Source organism: Aquarana catesbeiana, linkage group LG13 (genome assembly GCF_042186555.1).
Source record: "Aquarana catesbeiana isolate 2022-GZ linkage group LG13, ASM4218655v1, whole genome shotgun sequence".
Lineage (NCBI taxonomy): Eukaryota > Metazoa > Chordata > Amphibia > Anura > Ranidae > Aquarana > Aquarana catesbeiana.
This window is the reverse complement of record NC_133336.1, coordinates 67,873,833-67,895,062: the sequence shown is the minus strand read 5'-3', so window position 1 is coordinate 67,895,062 and position 21,230 is coordinate 67,873,833. Positions and strand designations below refer to the sequence as shown.

Sequence of the window (21,230 nt, the reverse complement as noted above, 5' to 3'; positions counted from 1 at the left end):
CTAGGCATCGCCTCAATAACTCAAACCATTAGACTATCAGTGGATTTGTTATGGTATTCGAGATGGTGCCTAGGGACGCTATGAGCGTCTAATCCATCAGTAATGAAACGGCGATAATCGCTCGCGTAATGGTCTGATAGTACGCCCAACATAAAAAAGGCCGCATGGGCATGTCAAACAATAGACTACATGGTCAGAAGAGCATGTGTGAAAGCCCTTGATAGGGTATGTTTTTTACCTTTCACACAAAAATCCTTCTGGCCATGTTTAACAAACCGACAGGTCTTGCATAGTGGCATTGAAACATGCCCGAGATGGCTAGAAAGGTTGGAAGGGAATAACCTGGGCGTAATGGCTTACCCTTAAGTTTACTAGGTGCCACCTTACTTTTAATATTAGGGGCCTTTCTATATCAAAATTTGGGCTTATTAGATAGGACAGGAAGAAGGTGCTCGTCCTGAAGCAGCAAAGGCCAATGCTTCCGCACGATACCCTCCATCTGTCTGTAACGAGAGTGAAATTGGATAAGCGCAAATCATCCTTATTGTCAGCATGGTTGGATAGGTGCAGCTCTGTAGTGAGCGTAAGCTGTTTGCACAATATCAGCTAGAAATTCTTTGTCAAGAAATGTATCTTCCAAGATCTTACTCTGGATGTCATAGTCACTGCTTCTAGTAGAGTTCTTAAGTCTACAGTATTGGCTTTCAGGTATGTTATTAAGCCATTGGGGGTGGTGGCAGCTTTTATAATGAAGAAAAGAGTTTCCCGCTGAGACGATTCCCATCCAACAAAGACACTAACTGCCGGATCCTGACATTCTGAGCGCCCTTGACATATGTTTGATTGAACATGCCTTTGGGATTGCGTACACAGCTGCTAGCCTCATTCTCCTTTACCTGGTGCCAGACCTCTTTAAAATATTTGGGTGCTTATTTACCAGCCCGGTTTTCCCAATTGTACACCTGTAATTATGTCCCGTTGCTTTCTATTATCAGAGCGGACCTACAAAACTGGGACCGCACTGCTTTTTTTTTTTTTTTTTTTTTTTTTCTTTATAGATGGGCCGAGTCAATGTCTTAAAGATGAATCTGTTGCCCCTTTTATACGTTTCTATTTTTTATACGTTTATATTTTTTATACGTTTCCATATCACTGCCCCGGTCTTTTACTCTCATCCCTATACAGCTTGTTTTTGAAATGCATCTGGAATGGGAAAAGTCCTTGTCTGGCCCTACGCACAATACAGCGCCCTAAAAGAGGGAGAGGTATGGGTGTCCTGGTCATCTGTAAATATTATGAAGCAATAGCTTTGCAACGGATCTTGGATTGGTATCACAATGTGGGTACTAAATTATGGGTCCTGCTTGATAAATTTCTGCAAGGCAGAACTTCTCATGCTCCCTTGATACTGCCCGGGACTATCTGAGCTCGTCTCTCCTCTTGCTATCCATGCCCTAGCAATTTGGGATGCATTAAACAAACAGGGACAGCTTGCCTCTTTGATTTCTCCTCTGGCTCCCTTGGAGGGGGGGTGGGATTTCCCCTGGTTCACTCTGGGGGAACATCCCCCTCCTTTTTCAGGTCTTGGTCCTCTGATGGAGAGACGAGATGTGGCAGACTTATGCTAGATCAGGGTTTATTGCCACTGGCTACTCTAGGGATCCTTCCCTATGGATGCTTGGCGCTATAGACGGCTCCAACACTTTGTTTGCAGCCAACCCCAGGCCATTCCTTCTCTTACCACAGCGTCCCCCTTTCAGCGGCCCATATCTCTGCCTCTGTGATCCCTCATGCTTTATCGGTGCTGTATGGAATGTTGCAGTCGCTGGAAAGCAGGGGAAAGCCTATCTACATAAGGGAGTGGGAGAGAGACCTTCAGCTTGTCTTTACCGAAACCCAGTAGGACCATTTATACCGTCTCACACATACGAGTTCTATGGACACGAAAATGCAGGAAAATAGTTTTAAGATGCTCACCTGGTGGTATAGGGTTCCTACTAAACTTGCTAGGATTTATCCATCTGTCTGACACTTGCTGGAGGGCATGTGGCCCCAGGGGCTCATTCCCCCACATTTGGTGAGGGTTCCTCAAGATAAAACCCTATTGGCAGGACATAAGATCACAAATTAGGGCCATTCTGGACATTGAGATTCCCCGCTGGAGTCACTGCTGCACGTTCCTATTGGCCTTCACTGCAAGTCCGTCTTGCCTCATCTACTCAATGCGGCCAGGTGGTTAATCCCGATATACTGGAAGAGACCACAAATTCCTACTCGGGCTGATTGGATCCCTTAGTGAATAATATAATTGCTGATCCTCAGCCACACCTGATCAGCCACAGTACTCCCGTATATGTTAGTGATTTTTTTTTTTTTTTTTATTCTCCCCCCCCCCCCCCCCCCTTTCCGTATTCCTCCCTAGTTCCTACTCCACGTTCTGGGGCCTACGTCATCTTTAGACTTATGCGGTGAGGGGTTATCTGAGGCAGCTCATTTATGCTTATGTTCCTCAGATAAAGTTTGGTTATGATGCTCTACTTGCCTCGGTCCCCCCTTTTCTGGTCATTATATTGAGCACCACGAATGACGCCAACGTGGACCTGTTTGTATGCTTTGCTTTTCTATGGTGTTTTTGCCTTATGTTCTTTGTTATATGATGCAAATTTTTATTAAAGATTACATTAAAAAAAAGTTGACTATGGTAAGCACCCCTGCCAGTGTTAATTGGCTTGTCCAATCCCTGTAAACTGATATATCTGGAAGAGCGCATGTTCTTTTGAAAAACCCTTGCTGGATCACTAGATGAGAAAAGAGCCTAAAAAAGATTACAAATGCTAACATCTCATCTAATTGGTAAGTTGAGGTTTGTTTTTTGAGGTTAATATGGCATTAAATGCATGGTAATACAGATGCATATCAGAAAAAAAATGTTGGAGGTAACAAGCTCCTTGTGTGCCCCCCTTCCTTGTACCAGCCCTGGGTAATATACTGTTCTCCATAGCTCTAAAAGGTCTGGGGAGATGTTTTTAATTTGACTTTTGACTTTACCAAATTGCCTCCCATTTGAATGTGACGCAAGTGAAGGATTGGTGCCAACGTTCCGAGCCCTGCTTTTGCTTAAAAGTGCAACATGGCACTCCATAAAGAGCTTATGGAGACACAGAGCAAGCCCACATGAGTGCCCTCATAGAAAGCAGCTTCCTGTGGGTGGAGAAGCCAGGAGCGCCAGTGTGGGACACAAGAAGAGGAGGATTGGGGCTGCTCTGTGCCAAAGCTGCACAGAGCAGATAATTATGACATGTTTGTAATAAGGTTTAACATATTTTATTTTTTTTAATTATAACAATCACTCTAAAGCTTTTAAAGTACTCCTGAGCTACCTCTACCACATGCAGACATGTACATGTCTACATGGATATTACATGTAGATTGATGGAGGTCCCACCTCCCTTTTTATTATAAGACACAGGCTGGTGGGGCATGACACAACCTATGTCAGAATTGCGCACACACACACACACACACACACACACACACACTGTTGCCAAAAATTAAAGATATCATTTCAAATGTTTATTATATATTGGAATACAGATTGAAAATATCAAAGGCTTTTTTGAACATGTGACAGGCTGGGAAAGATCTCAGTCATGTGACAGCTGCATATCAATTAGGAAAAAATTACTTCGTAATTATTTTAATTTAAACATAAAAAATCATGAGTCCTCATCAATATATAGAAGGGAGAATGTAAATTGTACAGTGTGCTTTTAGTATCACTTTAAGCTCCAGTTTGGGGCTGTTAAACACAAATCCTGGAATTGCTGACTGCTGCGTTTAAACTGCTAGCGGGCTTCAGTAGTGTTCAGCACTGCATGAAGCATCTTGAGAGCGTGTTGGTAGCTGGTTTAAAGTGACAGTAAGCCTCTCTGTTAAAATCCATGTTTAACATAGTCAAAGAAAGCTGATTCAAGTTTGCTGAATGCCTTACCAATGCTTGAGGGAAGAGCTGTCTTGTGCAAGGTAAAGCCTGTGTGAACAAGGCCTAAAAGATAGGATTGGTTCTAACTCTTTCCTTTAAATTGTTTGTCTAGAGGTGTGTTTTTTTTGTAAATTTTTATTTATTTTTTTTTCCTTCACTCAGGATGTCCTTCACTCTACTCCTCAGATGTACACTCCAATGACTCCCTATGATGACCTAAATATCCAACCAAATCCTGAAACGTCCTATAGATCTGATCTGGACCAGTCCAAAGATCTTTCTACAGATCTGGACCTGAGCTTTCTACCTGATGACCTAACTCCTCATGAAGAAAAGAGCAACCTCTCAGAATTGCAGGATAGTGGAGTTTGCCTGGATGCTTCTGGCCTCTCACATCCGTACACCCCCTGTGAGAACAGAGATCCCTCCCAGGATGCTTACAGCCTTCGCCCCATGCCTATAACTCCCATGACACCCATGACTCCAATGACTCCTGTAGCAGAGTCCTCTGGAATCATTCCTCAGTTACAGTATGTTCTGTCTCCATATGGTTTGTGTGAAATGTAAAGCAAAATAATGGGGTTTGATATTGTAAAATACTGGACTGTTCGGATCCAGGACAAATGCAATATTAAAAAGCAGATCACTAAGTAAATCTGAAAAACCTAAATGGTTAGTGTTACTAAACCCAGGAGCCTATATTCACTATATCCGGTTTCCCACAGTACACAGAACATGGAAATGCATTTGTTTTAGTAAATATAAATGGCTAAATACCTTTTCTCCTTTCGTCTTCCAGGACAGCCTCTGAGACATAGGGCTCCTCCCTCCGGGACAGGAAACTCGTTTAAACAAAAAACTTAAAGGCGGTTCTCCAGGCCTCCTCCTTCAGTGTGTTTTTTTTTTTTTTTTTTTGTTTCCTGCCAGATGGGAAGGGAGCACGTTAGGAACCTTGGGGGTGGGAGCTCTATGTCCCACGGCAGTCCTGAGTGAGCCCCTGGAGTTACTTTCTCTGCCTGCAAGTGCCCCACTGCCCAGTTAGGGAGGAGTAGGGCTGCTGGTCCCACCGCTGCCGTAAGCTCAGAGCAGGACCCCTGTAGGATGAGGCAGGCCTGGCCACACATTCGGAGGGCTAGGGTGGTTATCTGGTCAGTCCTCCCGTCCATAGCCCTTGCATGTGTTACCCTGCTGGCATGCTGTGAGAGGGTGCCTGTTCACCCGGTAGTTCTGGGCATGGAGCAGGATGGACGTGTGTGTGTCGGAGGCAGGGCTTCTGTGCTCCAAGCTAAGGAAGTGACGTGGGCTTCCGGTGGAGCTGCATCATCAGGATGCTGGGAGACGAGGTTCTGGTCTCGTGGGTGCAGTGTTTGGACGGTCAGGCATCCAGGGCCAGTGGAATACCCAGCAATGGCTGTGGCGCACACCAGGGAGCTATGGAGGTCACTGCAGCATCCTAGGCGGTAGATTCCGGTTCCTCAGGCACTGGTGTCAGGAACCATGAATCAGACTGAGACAGAAGTGCAGTAAAAATCACACTATTTAATAAAATGGTATAAACAGAGCAAACGTAGTCAAAACATAGCCAGAGTTTGGTAATCAGGATGAGTAGTCAGAACAAGCCAGAGAAACGGAAGTCCAGAGATCAGGGAAGTCAGGTGCAGCAAACAGGATCAGAAACCAGAAGGTAGGTCAGCCAAGCAAAAGTCTTTCACAGGAAAACAGTCCAGATATGTTGACCAAGGCAAAGGCCCTGAAGATCTGATCCAAGGAGTTTATATAACCAGCAGCTCTAGCTGACGAGCAGGAAATTAAGACCAGGTGAGTTACTGTGGAAGGAAGAGACTTTGGCAATTAACCGACAGCTGAGCACAGAGCTCTGACAAGGAAGGGCTGAGCCCAGTCCTGACAACCGGCACCTGCCAGGTAAGAGTGGTTAGGGGTGGCCGTGGCTTACTCTGGGGGGGTGGGGTCCTTGTGACCAAGAGTCCCTTCCTGGGTGGGGAACTACAGGCGACGGGCTGGGCACTTCTTTTGTTTGACCCCAAGCACAGTGGTGGTGAGGGTGTCAGGGGCAGGCATTCATAATGTTTGTCTTTCTTTTGTTTGGCTTTTAAGTTAAAGCCCAGGATAAGGCCCAGATGTAGCCTCCTAGAAGATGTGCCGTATGCGCAGCCAAGTTGAGCACCAACTGGGGGTGGGGGGGACTCTTTTTCCCTGAGTGCATTAGTAGTTTAGTCAGGGATGACTAAGTGACAGCATGTCCCAAGACCCTTGCATCCGTTAAAGATGAGATTGCATTCACTTTACAATCCTTTAAAGGTATGATGGATAGGCTGCAGGGTCACCCTACGGCCTTATCCAGGGCCACCAGTATGCCTTCTCTTTCAGAACCTAGTCAGGACGATGGTGAGGATAGAGAAGGGAAACCCAGGTGTCTGGCCTCCTCTCAGGTAGACTCTGAGTCTGATTTAGAGGGAGAAGAGGATTCTTCCAGGTGGTCGTTAGACGGTATGGGGGACTTGCTCAAAGTGATTTATGACACTTTGGAAATTAGAGAGGAGTATCTAGGAGTATCAGCAGTAACAGACTTCTGACTTCTATGAGTGTCTGTTTAAAGCTTGTAGGAGGAGTTTTCATTCTCCCACGATTGTCCTATGAGACAATCGTGGGAGAATGAAAACTCCTCCTACAAGCTTTAAACAGACACTCATAGAAGTCAGAAGTCTGTTACTGCTGATACTCCTAGATACTCCTCTCTAATTTCCAAAGTGTCATAAATCACTTTGAGCAAGTCTCCCATACCGTCTAACGACCACCTGGAAGAATCCTCTTCTCCCTCTAAATCAGACTCAGAGGACATCGACCCTCTGTCTGGACAGTGCCGATTGGCCCTATGCTGATCACATGCACTCTCCCAAGAAAAAAAAAAAAAACTCCTAGAAATGCACACCAAGCTGAGCATGTGCAGCTTGTCCCTTAACTCTGTAAATATCAGGAGATATATTTGAGACAGTAGGAGAGGATCAGGGGAGACCAGATCAAACGGCCTTTTTGCACAATGCAGAGGATTAACCCCTTAGGTTCCACAGGGAGTATAACCAGCATGCTTTACTGCATATACAGACTGATTTTACTGTTGCGGGTTTAGTAACACTTTAATTGTAGCACCCTTGTCTTAAACAGGGCTGCTAGTAAATATAGTTGTGCTAGGTGGTAAGTAGCCTGGCTAATTTTGTAGTCTTGATAAACTGTTTTTTCTCCTAAGCTTCATTTTAATTGTTGTCTCTCTTCTGTCAATAGGTGGCACTGTTGCCTTTGGCATTAGAATGATAGATTAGTGAATTCAGGTTATGAATAGATATGTTGTCTCAGCCAATCAGCAGTTTTCTTTGGCCACTGAGCATGTTAGTCTATTTTGAAGGAGTCAGGTGATCAGGGTCCTTTTCAACCGGGTTGCAGCCTGGGTGGGGGTGTGTGGAGCAGCAGCTGAGGTGTAGGCCAGAAGCCTGAGACCTGGCCACGTGTGTAGAGGCTTTGCCCAAGGGGAGCCTGATCATTGCTGAAGGCAAAGGAGAAGCAGTTGCGAGAGGGACTACCTCTCCTGTTGCTGGTTGCAAGCATAGAAGGGAGTACCAGAGCAGACTCTTCACTAGATGGGGAGACCAGTGAAGTAAGTGGGAAAGCTTCAGTAGAGACTCATCCAAGAATATAGCGGGCAGCTGTAAGTAAAGCTTGAAGATGAGTACAGCAGGTAGCTGTGAGTTGAGACTGAGGGATCCAGTGTGTAGGTGTGAGTCCGAGGACCCCAGCGGGTAGCAGTGGGTGAAGCTTGAAGAATAGTAGCTGTGAGAGAAGCTTGAGAAGTCCATCAGGTAGCTGGGAGCTAAGCTTGAGGCTCTACAGTGGGATGCTGTGAGTGAAGTTGTTGCCATAGGAGACAGCAGTTGCTATAAGATCCAGATCGCTGCATTCAGCTTAAAGCGGTTGTATAACCGCACCAAAAAAAAAGCTTGTTTCCCCTCAGTGTGTCTTCTGGTTCGTGGCTCCGGCGGTATGAGTGGCCAGAGTCGCAATGACATCATGCGCAGGAGTCTTCTATCCGGCAAGGTCCTGCAGCATCCGCCAGACCTTCAGAGCGCATGCGCCGCTGACGTCAGCGGCTGCATGCAAGGTGAATATCTCCTAAACCATACAGGTTTGGGAGATATTAATTTTACTATAATAAGGCTTACCTGTAGGTAAAAATGGGGTATACAACCACTTTAAAGGCCCTTTTCTCTATTGCTGTCTGCCTAGTTCTATTTTTGGTTTGCGGAGTCTGCCAAGTTGCTATTGCATTTTCCTAAGGGAGTTCTGTGCCCTAACCCTCTCTCCCCTGTTCCTGTTAAGAGAAATAAAACTTTTTTGTTCATTGTAAAAGTGACTGTCGCCCATCTTTGCATCTTGCACTACACCCACCATGCCTAGTAGCCTGCATCCTGAGGAGGAATGTCAGCCCTTCCGGCCTCTGGGGGTCACCACCAGGCCCTTGGAGGTAGGGGAGACCGCTACATTTAAAAAAAAAAAAAAAAAAAAAAGCCTTCCAGTACAAAGACTGTAATTTTTATATATATATATATATATATATATATATATACACACACACACACACACACACACACACACACACACACACACACACACACACACACCCCTCACATTTTTGTAAATACCGTTCACACCAGAAGGCGGTGTGGGAATCCCACATTTGTGCGCGTTTCCCTCACGGCTTTTAAAATGCAGTACAGATGCGATCTGCAGCGGGTGTGAATATTCAGTGAACACCACCCTAAAAGCAGATTATTATTATTCAGGATTTATATAGCGCCAACAGTTTACGCAGCGCTTTACAATATAATAAATGCAGTGTTTTCCTGCACCAGATTGCATGGTACAGAAGCATACCTCCCAACTTTTTGGAATTGGAATGAGGGACACCTATTAGTAAAAGTATGTAGACATGGGACACACCTCCTGCCACTCCCCCTTAAAGGAGAATTCTACCAAAAAAAATTGTTAAACTCGCAAGTGCTTTGTTTTAACACTATTATTCCTTTTTAGCTTTTGAAATTGTACAAATGCAGAAATTTAGAAATTGGATGAAAGGTTTAGTAGTACTATGAAACACTTTTTGAAAGATAAAGTACATTTTTATATACCACTATATAGATCAGACCAAAATAAGGGAAAATGAGTAAAGAGACAGTGGGACTTTGTTCCAAATTAGGGACAGTTGGGAGCTATGGAGAACTACCATGCAACCTGGTTGCAGTAAGTTTCCCAAAGTAGTGCATGCACTACTTCTGGTGCAGTGTGATTTGAGCCCATTCAGAATGAATAGGCTCAAATCCCACCGCACTGACCTGCATGTGAATCACACAGGAATGTGCAGGACTGTGAGAAGGAAACAGATTAGGGAGGGAGAAATGAAAAGCAGGAGTGGGGATAGGATAAACTCTGCTGCCAGGGAGACAGAAGCGTTAAATTTAAGCAGGCCAACAGTCAGTGTTTCTGGGTAATCCTTCCCGCAGAGCTTTTATGTGCTTGGTTCTAGCGCCTGATGTTAAGAGGAAGGCCTCTTACAACTCTAGCTCAAGAACCACTGGGAGTGAGACCGTGGCTGCAAGTGCATGGTGAGGTATAAGTCCATGAGTAAGTCCAGTAGTTCTGCATAAGTAGGTAGCCAATGCTCCACTGGGACGAACCAGAAGACAGATGCAGCAGGACCAGAGCTGGTCGGTGCATGGCTGACTGGTAACAGGGTGCGGGTGCTTAGGCAGGCAAGAACCAGGTGAGAATTTACTGGGCAGGAGGCACAGTAGCCGACTAGATGAGCAGGATGCAGGGTCAGACTTGCTGGGTCGGTAGCAGACAGTCAGATGAGATCGGGCATTATCAAGCATAGGAATAGTCAGGACACGGGATGAGGTCAGCAATGGTGAGACGGATCAGACAAATACAGAAGATGAGCAGTCCAGGTAAAAGCCGATGTATGGGCAAGTAGTGTTCAAACATGGTGAGAGGCAAGCGGGATCAGAAGATGGAAGTCAAGCACAGGCAACAGAGTACACGGAAGACTGCAGATCAAACGGCAATGAGCCAGCGCAGCAACCCTGTTTAAATAGCCCTTTGGCCACAGCATTAATGACAGGCACGCACCCAGGTCTACACGTTGGTGCACATCTGCTTGCTCACTTGCTGGCCTGTGCATGCACATGGTAACGCTATCTGTACTATGGGCAAGCCTTCCCCAATAGCTATTGTGTTCTGCCCATAGGGAGCCTTCCCCGCCGACAGTACACCATGTCTAGGTTTGCTGGCTATAGCTTGTGGCACTAATCAGTCAGGAAAAACTCGACAGGCTGATTGTAGGCAAGTCGCTCACCCTGCACAACCAGGGTGCCCATACATGGATCAAAATTTGCCCTTCTGAACTGGCTGAATTTCAATCCATGTATGGCTGGCTTTACAAGCATAGTTTTTATTTTTTGCGACCAAGGAGGGGGAGAGGTTAACAATAAGGAAATGACTGCTCTGGGCTTCAATAATATGGCAGCTTACGTTTTTTTTTTTTTTTTTTTTTTTTAACTGGCGATCCAGCCAGTAATACACTTCCGCTTCCTGTCTTAGGGTGTCTCCATTCTGGATAAAGGAGCAATGGAGACAGCTTTTGGACATCAGCAGGGATCTGGAGATTTAAAGGGGGAAAAAAAAGGCCTAAAGAAGCAACAAATGCTTTGGGGTTTAATACTGTTTTAAAAGCAACAGTGATGAGCCGCTATAAGTGTATATGGATTACACTGGAAATGTGCTATTATGTTAAAGATTTAATATTGTATATGCAGTCTGTAGGCTAAACACAATCTGTGTATAGCCAGCTTTAATCTGACCCTGTTCTACACCTCAGGGGCATTGATCCAGCTACATCTATGCTATTTACTTATGCAGATATATCTGCCACCAAGCGGCCAATAACCAAGCACCAGTGTTGTGTGGGCAAATAGGGAGAAGATTAACATCTGATACTTTAATTCACTCCTGGTGATAGAATACAAATTGTTGTCTTGGTTTCATTTTTTTTTTTTTTTTTGTTTTTTTGTTTTTTTTTGTTTTTTAAATCATGAAGTTCATATACCATTACCACAGACCCAAACATACCTGCACTCTTCTTCCAGGAATATTGTGTCCACTGTGAATTTAGCTTGCAAGTTAGACTTGAAGAAAATTGCCCTGCATGCCAGAAATGCAGAATACAACCCAAAGGTGAGATTGCATTTAAAATTACTTTACCGAATAGAATATTAATTTACAAATACTAAGCCCTTTTATGTCCCAACCCTAGAGATTTGCAGCTGTTATAATGAGGATTCGGGAACCGCGAACAACAGCACTTATTTTCAGCTCTGGGAAAATGGTCTGCACTGGGGCAAAGAGGTAACATTGCATTTTTAGTCCAGTTCCCATTGTCATTGAAGAAATAAGACCTTTACTAGCCTACAGAGAGTATAGCATATGTGGAGTATTGGGCAAAATACTGCCTAGCTCGTACTAGAAGAAAGGCCGATACTTTGGGTCCACTGCAAATGGAAGATGGTCTTAAAATTGACACCCTGAGCCAACTATTTATCTGATGCTAGACACCCCTATTCAGATTTGTCCATTTACTTGGGTTGTGATTGGCTCTGAGCAGCTGATGCACTCAAAGCCTTCATTTACTATAGAGTGCCCCACTGCACAGCCTGTGTTCAATGTGCCTTGAGCTCATTTGTTACTATCTAAGCTACGCTGTTTTTGTTTTAACTGCCTGCAGACCAGGCCTTTTTCTGACACCTTTTATTTACAAGTAGTAATCAGTTTTGTTTGCTAGAAAATTATTTGGATCCAATAAAAACTTTATTTTATTGCTGTCACAAGTAATCTAAACCTCCTTGTGGCAGCAATAAGCATATGGCAGGTACTCTTTATGGAGAGATCTGGGGTCTGTAAGACCCCAGATTCCTCCTTTTTTGACCTTTCCTTTTTTTTTTTTTTTTTTTTTTTGAAAAAACTCAGTTTACAAACATGTCAAAAAATCCAGTTCCAGTTATTCCTCCTTTTGACCTTAAGATGGTTCTAAAGGAAGAAGGTGTTTTTTTTTTTTTTTTTTTATCTTGATGCATTCTAACTAAAACAAAATTAGACTTTAATATCACTTTAAAAGCATTTGCTCACACCAAGATCAGTGTGATCAAATGTTATTCACTTTTTAAAATGTTGCCGTTTTCATCCAGGTAAAAGTGATGTCAGGTCATTGCTTCCAGGTTACTACATCAGAGCCAAACCAAGCCAATCCGGCCACTTTGGCTCTGATCAGCCAGCGGAAGATCCCAGTAAAGCTGCGGGAGGAGGGAGAAACGTCCCCTCCTGCTTGTAAAAGCAATCCAGCAGTTAGTTGGCCACAAGAATTTACTTTTAGAAGAGCAAACCACCGATTCTAAAAAAAATAAAAAAAATAAAAATTGCTGGGATGATGCCTGCAGCTGCCAAGGTACGTCGCTGGTCAGTAATTGGTTTTAAAAAGTGCACTAAAGCAAAATGGTTTTTAGTGTGTGGAGAGAACTAAAAAAAAGGTTAGGACCTCTATCAGGTTTTCTATCTGCAGGTCTGTTAGTCTTTTAACCTGACTTTCTGTTCTTGTTTACCAGACAAAGTGAGGCAACATCTGCAACAGGAAAAGACAGTAAAAAGTTGGTGTCAGGTTCTGGCATTCCCCCCTACTATGCTTGAAAGCGGTTGTAAAAGCTCTTTTTTTTTTTTTTTTTTTTATTAAAATAATAAACCAGGGTATTGCACAGAGCAGCCTCAACCTCCCCCCCGCTTGCTCTCGGCTCCCATTCTGTGTGTGCCCTCATAAACTGATGCTGGCGCCCACCCCCCCCCCCTTTTTTTTTTTTTTGAATGATGGCAGCAGGAACCAATGGCCCAAACAAGCCATTTCAAGTCACAGTAAACCTGTAGTTCTCCTTCAAAAGATGAAGCTTCTGTTGCAGGGTATGCTTGTAATCTAATCTTGAAGTGGGAGTAAACTCCCATGTATGATTTTTACCTGTAGGTAAGGCTTGCCTATAGGTACAGTAAATCTCTCCTAAACCTACACTGGGAGATGTTTACTTTTAGGTGCAGCCGGTAACGTCACCAGCACATGCGCCCTGAAGGAACGGTATAGCCCTGCCGTTTTTCTGAGCCGTGCCGTGAACAGCAACAGCATGTACGGGAGTGACGTCATCGCCAGTGCGGCTGTTAATATCGATGAAACCCGCAAGGAAGACAAGTTGCAGATGGAAGCGCCTTCAGCAGAGAAATGTAAAGGTGCTTTTTCAGTTGTAGAATACCTTAGCTGGCTAGGAACTGAAATTGAAAATCGGCCGAAGAAAATGGTAAAGGCTTGTTTACCGTGTGTTTGTTGTTTTGTTTGTTTTTTTTTCCCTTAACGAAATTTTAGTCTTCTTTCAAATAATCCAGCAAAGTAGCATTATTCAGGAGGTTTAATTGTTTGATAGTGAAGAGCAGTCGCGGCTGGCAGCAAGAAAGTACGCTCGAGTTGTACAGAAGCTGGGATTCCCTGCCAAATTTCTCGACTTTAAAATTCAGAATATGGTTGGAAGCTGTGACGTGAGGTTCCCCATACGGCTTGAAGGACTTGTTCTTACCCACCAGCAATTCAGCAGGTACAATTCGCTTTCTAGGTTCCAAGAGTACCAAAGGCAGATTTGTTTGAAGTCCAGTCTTCGTGTAGAGCTAATACAACGAAGAGTGTCCTCATTTTTCCATTTAATAATGTGAAGTATCCCGCAGCTCCCTGAACTCATCCAAGTTACTGCTGTAATAAACTTTAAAAAGGCAATCCTCGACTGATTTCTGGATGCAAAAATAAGTTGCCGTTAACCTGGCTGCTGCACTAGCAGAAATAGAACCTGGGACTCTAAAGTGGCCCTAGTTAACCACTTCAGCCCCGGAAGATTTGGCTGCTCAATGACTAGGCCATTTTTTCCCTTATCGTCTTTCAGGACAGCACTTGAGAGAGACTCCTCCCCTTGCCAACAGGAAACACCTCTTCCACCAAACTTTAAAAGGAGGCTCCTTTCCACACATTGTCAGTTTTTGTGTTTCCTCCGGAGGGAACACTTCGTGGGAAGTCAGGGCTCTCAGGTGCTGTCCTGGGAGCTCAGGTTTCCTGGATTTCCATCAAACACTTTTTTACCTCATGAGAGCTGTTCCTCCCATTCCACAGCTGAGGTGAAGTGTTGCTGGCTGGGCTCCCTCTCCCTCTTCATATGGGCTCAGGGTGAGTCCGACTGTCGTGGGCATCGCTCCTAGGCAGCGGCAAGACAGGCGGAGGCCGTTTACTATATTTTTTTTCTCAGGTCCACCGCCTGTTGCTTATTGCACCGCCGCCATCTTGGGGATGGCAGCGGGGCTCCATCCGCCGGATTCGGCACTGCGTCGCTTTCACTGACAATTGCGCGGTTGTGCGATGCTTTACCCAAACAAAATTGTCTTTTTTTTTTTTTTTTTTTCTCTCAATCATCTTTCAGGACAGCCACCTGAGACCTTGGCTCCTCCCCTCTGCAGGAAACACCACGCCAGCTACCTTTTAAATTTCCTCCTCCCCTACTAGTTTCTCAGTTATTGTGTGTTTCCTCCAGAGGGGAGACACCGACATGGAACCAGTCCAGTGAGCCAGGGTAAAAGCTCAGGTGGATGTCCTGAAAGCAGTACAGAGCTCCTAGGACCATTGGCCAGAAAAGGCTTTCCCTGCCAAACAGACACTGCTCTCCGGGCACAGGAGAAAGCAGAGGGGGCCCCGCTTCAGCACCAAGTGCGGTAAGGAGGTCCCGTTCCCACATCCTTGCTGAGCCCCACAGGAGATGTTTCCACAGCCAGACATTGCAGGCATCACAGCACGCTTGCTATAGAGGCAAGCCGCGCCGGGCTCAGTGGATGTATTCACCGGGTGATGTCATGTCTGGCGGAAGGAACAGGCACTTCCAGTTGACCCACGGCTTCTGGTTCCAGCTGAGAATCACTGGGGAAGAACCACATTTTGCTGTAGAGACAGCATTAGGCTCCACTGGCAGCACATGGGCAAGACCTTCCTAAACATGTCTGAAGCAGAGGAACGGCAGACTGCTCCAACGAAGGCCAGCTCCAGCCACTCCAAAATAAGGGGGACCTAGGGAGGAGCTCCCCTTACCTCATTACTAACCCCACCAGCCCTTTCCAGAAGAGGGGGGGTGGTTATCTCCTCAGTGCTAGGGGTAAAAAACATGGGGCCCTGGCATGTGCGTCCGCAGAACTTTTTTTGGGGGGGGGCATTATTTTAAGGTCACCCATGCAATATAAAAAGATGTACATTCTCTAGGCTATATTTATATGGGCATGGTATGCCTGGCCTGAATAATTTCCAATACAAAGTGAAGCTGAATTATCTCTTATATAACACATATATCTTTCTAATGGAAAGCTATATGTGTTCTATGAGAGATAATTCAGCTTCACTTTGTATTGGAAGTTACTCAGGCCAGGCCTACCATGCTCATATAGATATAGCCTAGAGAATGTAAATCTTTTTATATTGCAATGCATTGCAATACATTTGTTGTGGCCATATTTTGATCTTGATGAAAACAGCCTATACAGTCTGTATAGTTTTCATCAAGATCAAAATATGGCCACAACAAATGTATTGCAATTTTATATGCCACTCACTTCAGGTCAGGATTTTCTGTGATGTGATGATGAGTAGGCACTGACGGCATATCACTCGGAGGCTTAGCCACTGAGTGGGCGGGGTCGGCACTGCGCTGGCCGGATCCACACAACACATACACAGGTAGGCAGCCAATTACTGAAGAGGAACGGCGGAACTGCCGGGCGGAGGCCCGAGCAGCTGAGCCATCTCATCCGATGATCGGTGTAGGGGAGGGATATCAGATGTGTCAGGACAGTGAGCAGCCGGCAGACTCAGAAAAAAGTCTGCAACGGCCGCAGCAGACACTGCAACTGGCAACACCTTCGTGATGATTCCGGGGGGGCGCAATTGCCCCTCCTTACCCCTACTTGTGGACGCCCATGTTGCAGAGTACGATTGCTGGGTAGAGCGGAGTAACAGGAACTGGCTGGTTGTGGATTAACAGGAACTGGAAAATTGTACAGGAAATAGAACACATCATAAAAAATGTATAGCATAGCATATCACTGACCATTAGCGACATCTAGTGTCCTGATTGTGAACTGCAGTCAATAGGCTAAGCTGAAAGTTGCTGTATCTCCAACAGCCCATGGGCCCTGGGGAAGGAAGATCACATGTTTGTTCATTTAAAACTGCACACCTGCAATATCTGCAGGGAAGTTGAGCTTGAACGTGTTTTGATACCTGTATTTCAGTGCAAAACAGACAAAACTAAAGCACCTCCTGGTTCCAGGAGAAGGTGTCCTTCATGTAAAACCACACTTCGGTACTCCTGGGTAAAGACGCTATGTAAGGAATGCATAGACAAGGTAGTTCAGGAACATTCTACTGAACAGGGCAGTGGGTTAGCCTCAATTAAAAAACTAGCCAATACTTTTCAATCATTGAAAACATTGTTCGCAGGTTTTCAGATCCCGCAGCCTCAAACTGCTCCTCTACCACTTCAGCAGGTAGCATTGTCAAAGACGCAAATAGCCTCCAAGTGCGGGCCCACCAGAAGTCTCCAGGGAGGGAGCTGAGGAGGAGCCAGATAGTGCAGCTTCAGGTTCCCATTAATCAGAGGAGAAGCTCTGGTAAGTGATTCCAGAAAACCCTCCCGGTATAAACTTTTGCTGGAGAAGGTAGAAAGCCTCCTGGGGGCCATTTATACTACCCTAGGTATGCAACCCAAGAAAAAGACCCTAACATTACATGACCAAATGCCCCTGGGAACAAAGGAAAAATGTCCTGGTCCATGAGGTCTTAGTAGAGACAAAGAAGGAATGGCAGGATCCGGAGAGGAAACTCTTCTTTTCAAAAGCTTTAAAAAGATTTCCATTTGCGGATGACCCAGCGTCGGTTTGGTACAAGGTCCCCAAACTAGACGCCCCCCCTGCCAAGTCTTTAACCACAAGGCTCTTCTTGCGGAGTTTTGACAAGGCCGAGGACCTTACAGCCATTCGTACCGATTCTGCGGATGTGTCCACTATATAGTCAATACCCTTGAGTGTAGGAAAGACATGCCTGTATGCCTCGAGACCTTTTCTCAGGTCTCGAGGCATACAGGCCTAGCCTTCGAAGACATGGGAGTGCTGTCCGACGTAATGGACAAAAGAATGAATTCTCTCCTGAAAGTCATGGGCTTCTACAGTAGGGCGTCTAAAACCAGCTATGGCAGTGACTGTGGTGGCCAGAAATGTGGAGTTCTGGCTTACACAGATACAGGCCCACATTGAGGAGTGAACACCAAAGGAACAAATATTATCATCCTTTCCTACACTCCTCAAGGGTATTGCCTATATAGCGGATGCATCCGTGGAATCAGTATGGATGGCTGCAAGGTCCTCGGCCTTGTCAAACTCCGCAATAAGAGCCTTGTGATTAAAGACTTGGCAGGGGGATTCCGATTCTAAGGCTAAGCTCTGTGGGAACCTACTAACAGGGGATCTGTTGTTCGGGCCGGGACTAAAAAAAGTACTAGACCGCACAGCGGATAAAAAGAAAGCATTTCCATTGAAGCACAAACCAACTTGGGGACAACCACAACAAGGAAAGAAAAGACCAAGAACGGATACATGGCCTCGCTTTGGACCACCCAGGGCTGAGACTCAAAGTCCCTGGAACCAGAGAGGGAAAGGCAAAGGAGGAGCAATTTTTCATCCTCCTGAGCAAACCCATAACAAAATGGTGACAAGTTTATCACGGTGGGGGGAAGATTGAGGGGGCCTTCCTTCCACACACAATGGGAGGCGATATCCTCAACCGATTCAGATTTAGAATTGTGCGACAGGTTTATCGTTTGGAATTTTCAACCTTACCCCCAAGCAGGTTTTATGCCACGGAACTGCCAGGAAACGGAGAAAAGGCCAGAGGTCTAGTGGAAGCCATAAAAATTCAGACCAATACTAAACCTCAAACCTTTTGAACCAGTCAGTGACCTACAAACTGTTCAGGATGGACTTAATCTTTTCTGTAAAAGGCACTATTATTCCCAAATTGCTGCATGGTTTCCCTGGATCTCAAGGATGCATATTTACACATACCAATAGAGCAAAATTGCCAAAAATATCTAAGACTGGCAATAAAAACAAAGTGAGAGACATTCCACCTTCAGTTTTAGGCTTTTCCTTTCGGGCTTTCATCTTCGCCTCAAATATTCACAAAAGTGTTGGCGGAACCCTTGGTGACACTCTGACTCGCTGATCTTTGCCACTTCTCCAGAAACATTAACCAAAGATCTGAGGTACACCCAGGATTTCCTTTAAAAACCTGGGGTGGTTACTAAATCTAGACAAAGTCCAACCTGCTCCCCTCCCAGCAGATTACGTACTTTGGGTGCATCCTAGTTTTGAAACAGAGGAAAAATACAAAAAATTCAAGAAGCAATGAAGATTCTACAAAACAACTGACCATGCACAATAAGAGGGGAAATGTCCGCCTTGGGACTATTAACCGGTTCAATACAGGGCATTTTCACCCCCTTCCTTCCCAGACCAATTTTTAGTTTTCAGCGCTGTCGCACTTTAAACGACGATTGCGCGGTCGTGCAACGTTGTACCCAAACAAAATTAACGTCCTTTTTTCCCACTAATAGAGCTTTCTTTTGGTGGTATTTGATCACCTCTGCGATTTTTTTTTTTTATTTTTTGCGCTATAAACAAAAGAAGAGCGACAATTTTGAAAAAAACACTTTTACTTTTTGCTATAATAAATATCCCAATTTTTTTTTTTTTAAAAAACTAATTTTTTCCTCAGTTTCGGCCGATATGTATTCTTCTACATGTTTTTGGTAAAAAAAATCGCAATAAGCGTATATTGATTGGTTTGTGCAAAAGTTTTATAACGTCTACAAAATACGGGATAGATTTATGGCATTTAAAAATTTTTTTTTTTTTTTTTTTTTTTTTTTTTTTTTTTTTTGTGACTGCGACATTATGGCGGACACATCGGACACTTTTGACACATTTTTGGGACCATTCACATTTATACAGCGATCAATGCTATAAAATTGCATTGATTACTGTATAAATGTGACAGGCAGGGAAGGGGTTGACCACGAGGGGTTAAATGTTTCCTAGGGGAGTGATTATAACTGTAAGGGGAGGAGACCGATCGGTGTTCCTCTGTACTGGGAACACAGATCGGTCTCCTCTCAACTGACAGGACGTGGATCTGTGTGTTTACACACACAGATCCACAGTCTGGCCCGGTTAACGGGCAATCGCGGGTGCCCGGCGGACATCGCGGCCGCCGGGCACACGCATCGGGTCCCGAGCAACGCGGCGGGTGTGCGCGCCCCCTAGACAGCCGGGAAGCCCAGGCCGTCATGACGTCCACCCAGGATGGGAGATCCCATCTGTGGATGTCATTTTACTATGGCCAGGTAGTGAAGTGGTTAACCTCAGCAATCCCAGCAGTACAATCGGCAGGATTGCATTTTCGACCACTTCAAATATTTATCTTAAATATATGGAATCGGACAAGACTCGCTAGACCAGTGTTTCTCAACTCCACTCCTCAAGGCGCCCCAACAGGTCATGTTTTCTGGCTTTCCATTATTTTGCACGGGTGATTTGATCAGTTTCACTGCCTTAGTAATTACCACAGCCGTTTCGTCTGAGGGGAATCCTGAAAACATGACCTGTTGGGGCGCCTTGAGGACTGGCGTTGAGAAACCCTGCACTAGGCATTCAGGTACAGTGGGGCAAAAAAGTATTTAGTCAGCCACTAATTGTGCAAGTTCTCCCACTTAAAAAGATGAGAGAGGCCTGTAATTGTCATCATAGGTATACCTCAACTATGAGAGACAAAATGTGGAAACAAATCCAGATAAGCACATTGTCTGATTTTTGAAAGAATTTATTTGGAAATTATAGTGGAAAATAAGTATTTGGTCAATATCAAAAGTTCATCTCAATACTTTGTTTTATATCCTTTGTTGGCAATGACAGAGGTCAAACTTTTTCTGCAAGTCTTCACAAGGTTGTGACACACTGTTGCTGGTATGTTGGCCCATTCCTCCATGCAGATCTCCACCAAATTATGGTGGAAAATTAAGTATTTGGTCACCTACAAACAAGCAAGATTTCTGGCTCTCACAGACCTGTATCTTCTTCAAGAGGCTCCTCTGTCCCCCACTCATTACCTGTATTAATGGCACCTGTTTGAACTTGTTATCAGTATAAAAGACACCTGTCCACAACCTCAAACAGTCACACTCCAAACTCCACTATGGTGAAGACCAAAGAGCTGTCGAAGGACACCAGAAACAAAATTGTAGACCTGCACCAGGCTGAGAAGACTGAATCTGCGATAGGCAAGAAGCTTTGTGTGAAGAAATCAACTGTGGGAGCAATAATTAGAAAATGGAAGACATACAAGACCATTGATCATCTCCCTCAATCTGGGGCTCCACGCAAGATCTCACCCCGTGGGGTCAAAATGATCACAAAAACGGTGAGCAAAAATCCCAGAACCACACAGGGGGACCTAGTGACTGACCTGCAGAGAGCTGGGACCAACGTAACAAAGGCTACCATCAGTAACACACTACGCAGCCAGGGACTCAGATCCTGCAGTGCAAGATGTGTCCCCCTGCTTAAGCCAGTACATGTCCGGGCCCGTCTGAGGTTTGCTAGAGAGCATTTGGATGATCCAGAAGAGGATTGGGAGAATGTCATATGGACAGATGAAACCAAAGTAGAACTGTTTGTTAGAAACACAACTCTTCATGTTTGGAGGAGAGAGAATGCTGAGTTGCAACCAAAGAACACCATACCTACTGTGAAGCATGGGGGTAGCAACATCGTGCTTTGGGGCTGTTTCTCTGCAAAGGGAACAGGACGACTGATCTGTGTACATGAAAGAATGAATGGGGCCATGTATCGCGAGATTTTGAGTGCAAACCTCCTCCCATCAGCAAGGGCATTGAAGATGAAACGTGGCTGGGTTTTTCACCATGACAATGGTCCCAAACACACCAAACGGGCAACGAAGGAG

General features: G+C 45.0%; 1 protein-coding gene across 1 annotated transcript in view; it reads left to right on the top strand.

The window, feature by feature from the left end:
- Positions 1 to 21,230, top strand: part of TBPL2 (TATA-box binding protein like 2) — a 59,274-nt gene that overhangs the window by 14,424 nt on the left and 23,620 nt on the right. Inside the window, exons 2-5 of the mRNA XM_073608933.1 lie at positions 4,145 to 4,512; positions 11,197 to 11,284; positions 11,364 to 11,455; positions 13,561 to 13,728. Coding sequence (XP_073465034.1) covers positions 4,145 to 4,512; positions 11,197 to 11,284; positions 11,364 to 11,455; positions 13,561 to 13,728 — 716 coding nt within the window. The remainder of the gene's footprint in view (positions 1 to 4,144; positions 4,513 to 11,196; positions 11,285 to 11,363; positions 11,456 to 13,560; positions 13,729 to 21,230) is intronic.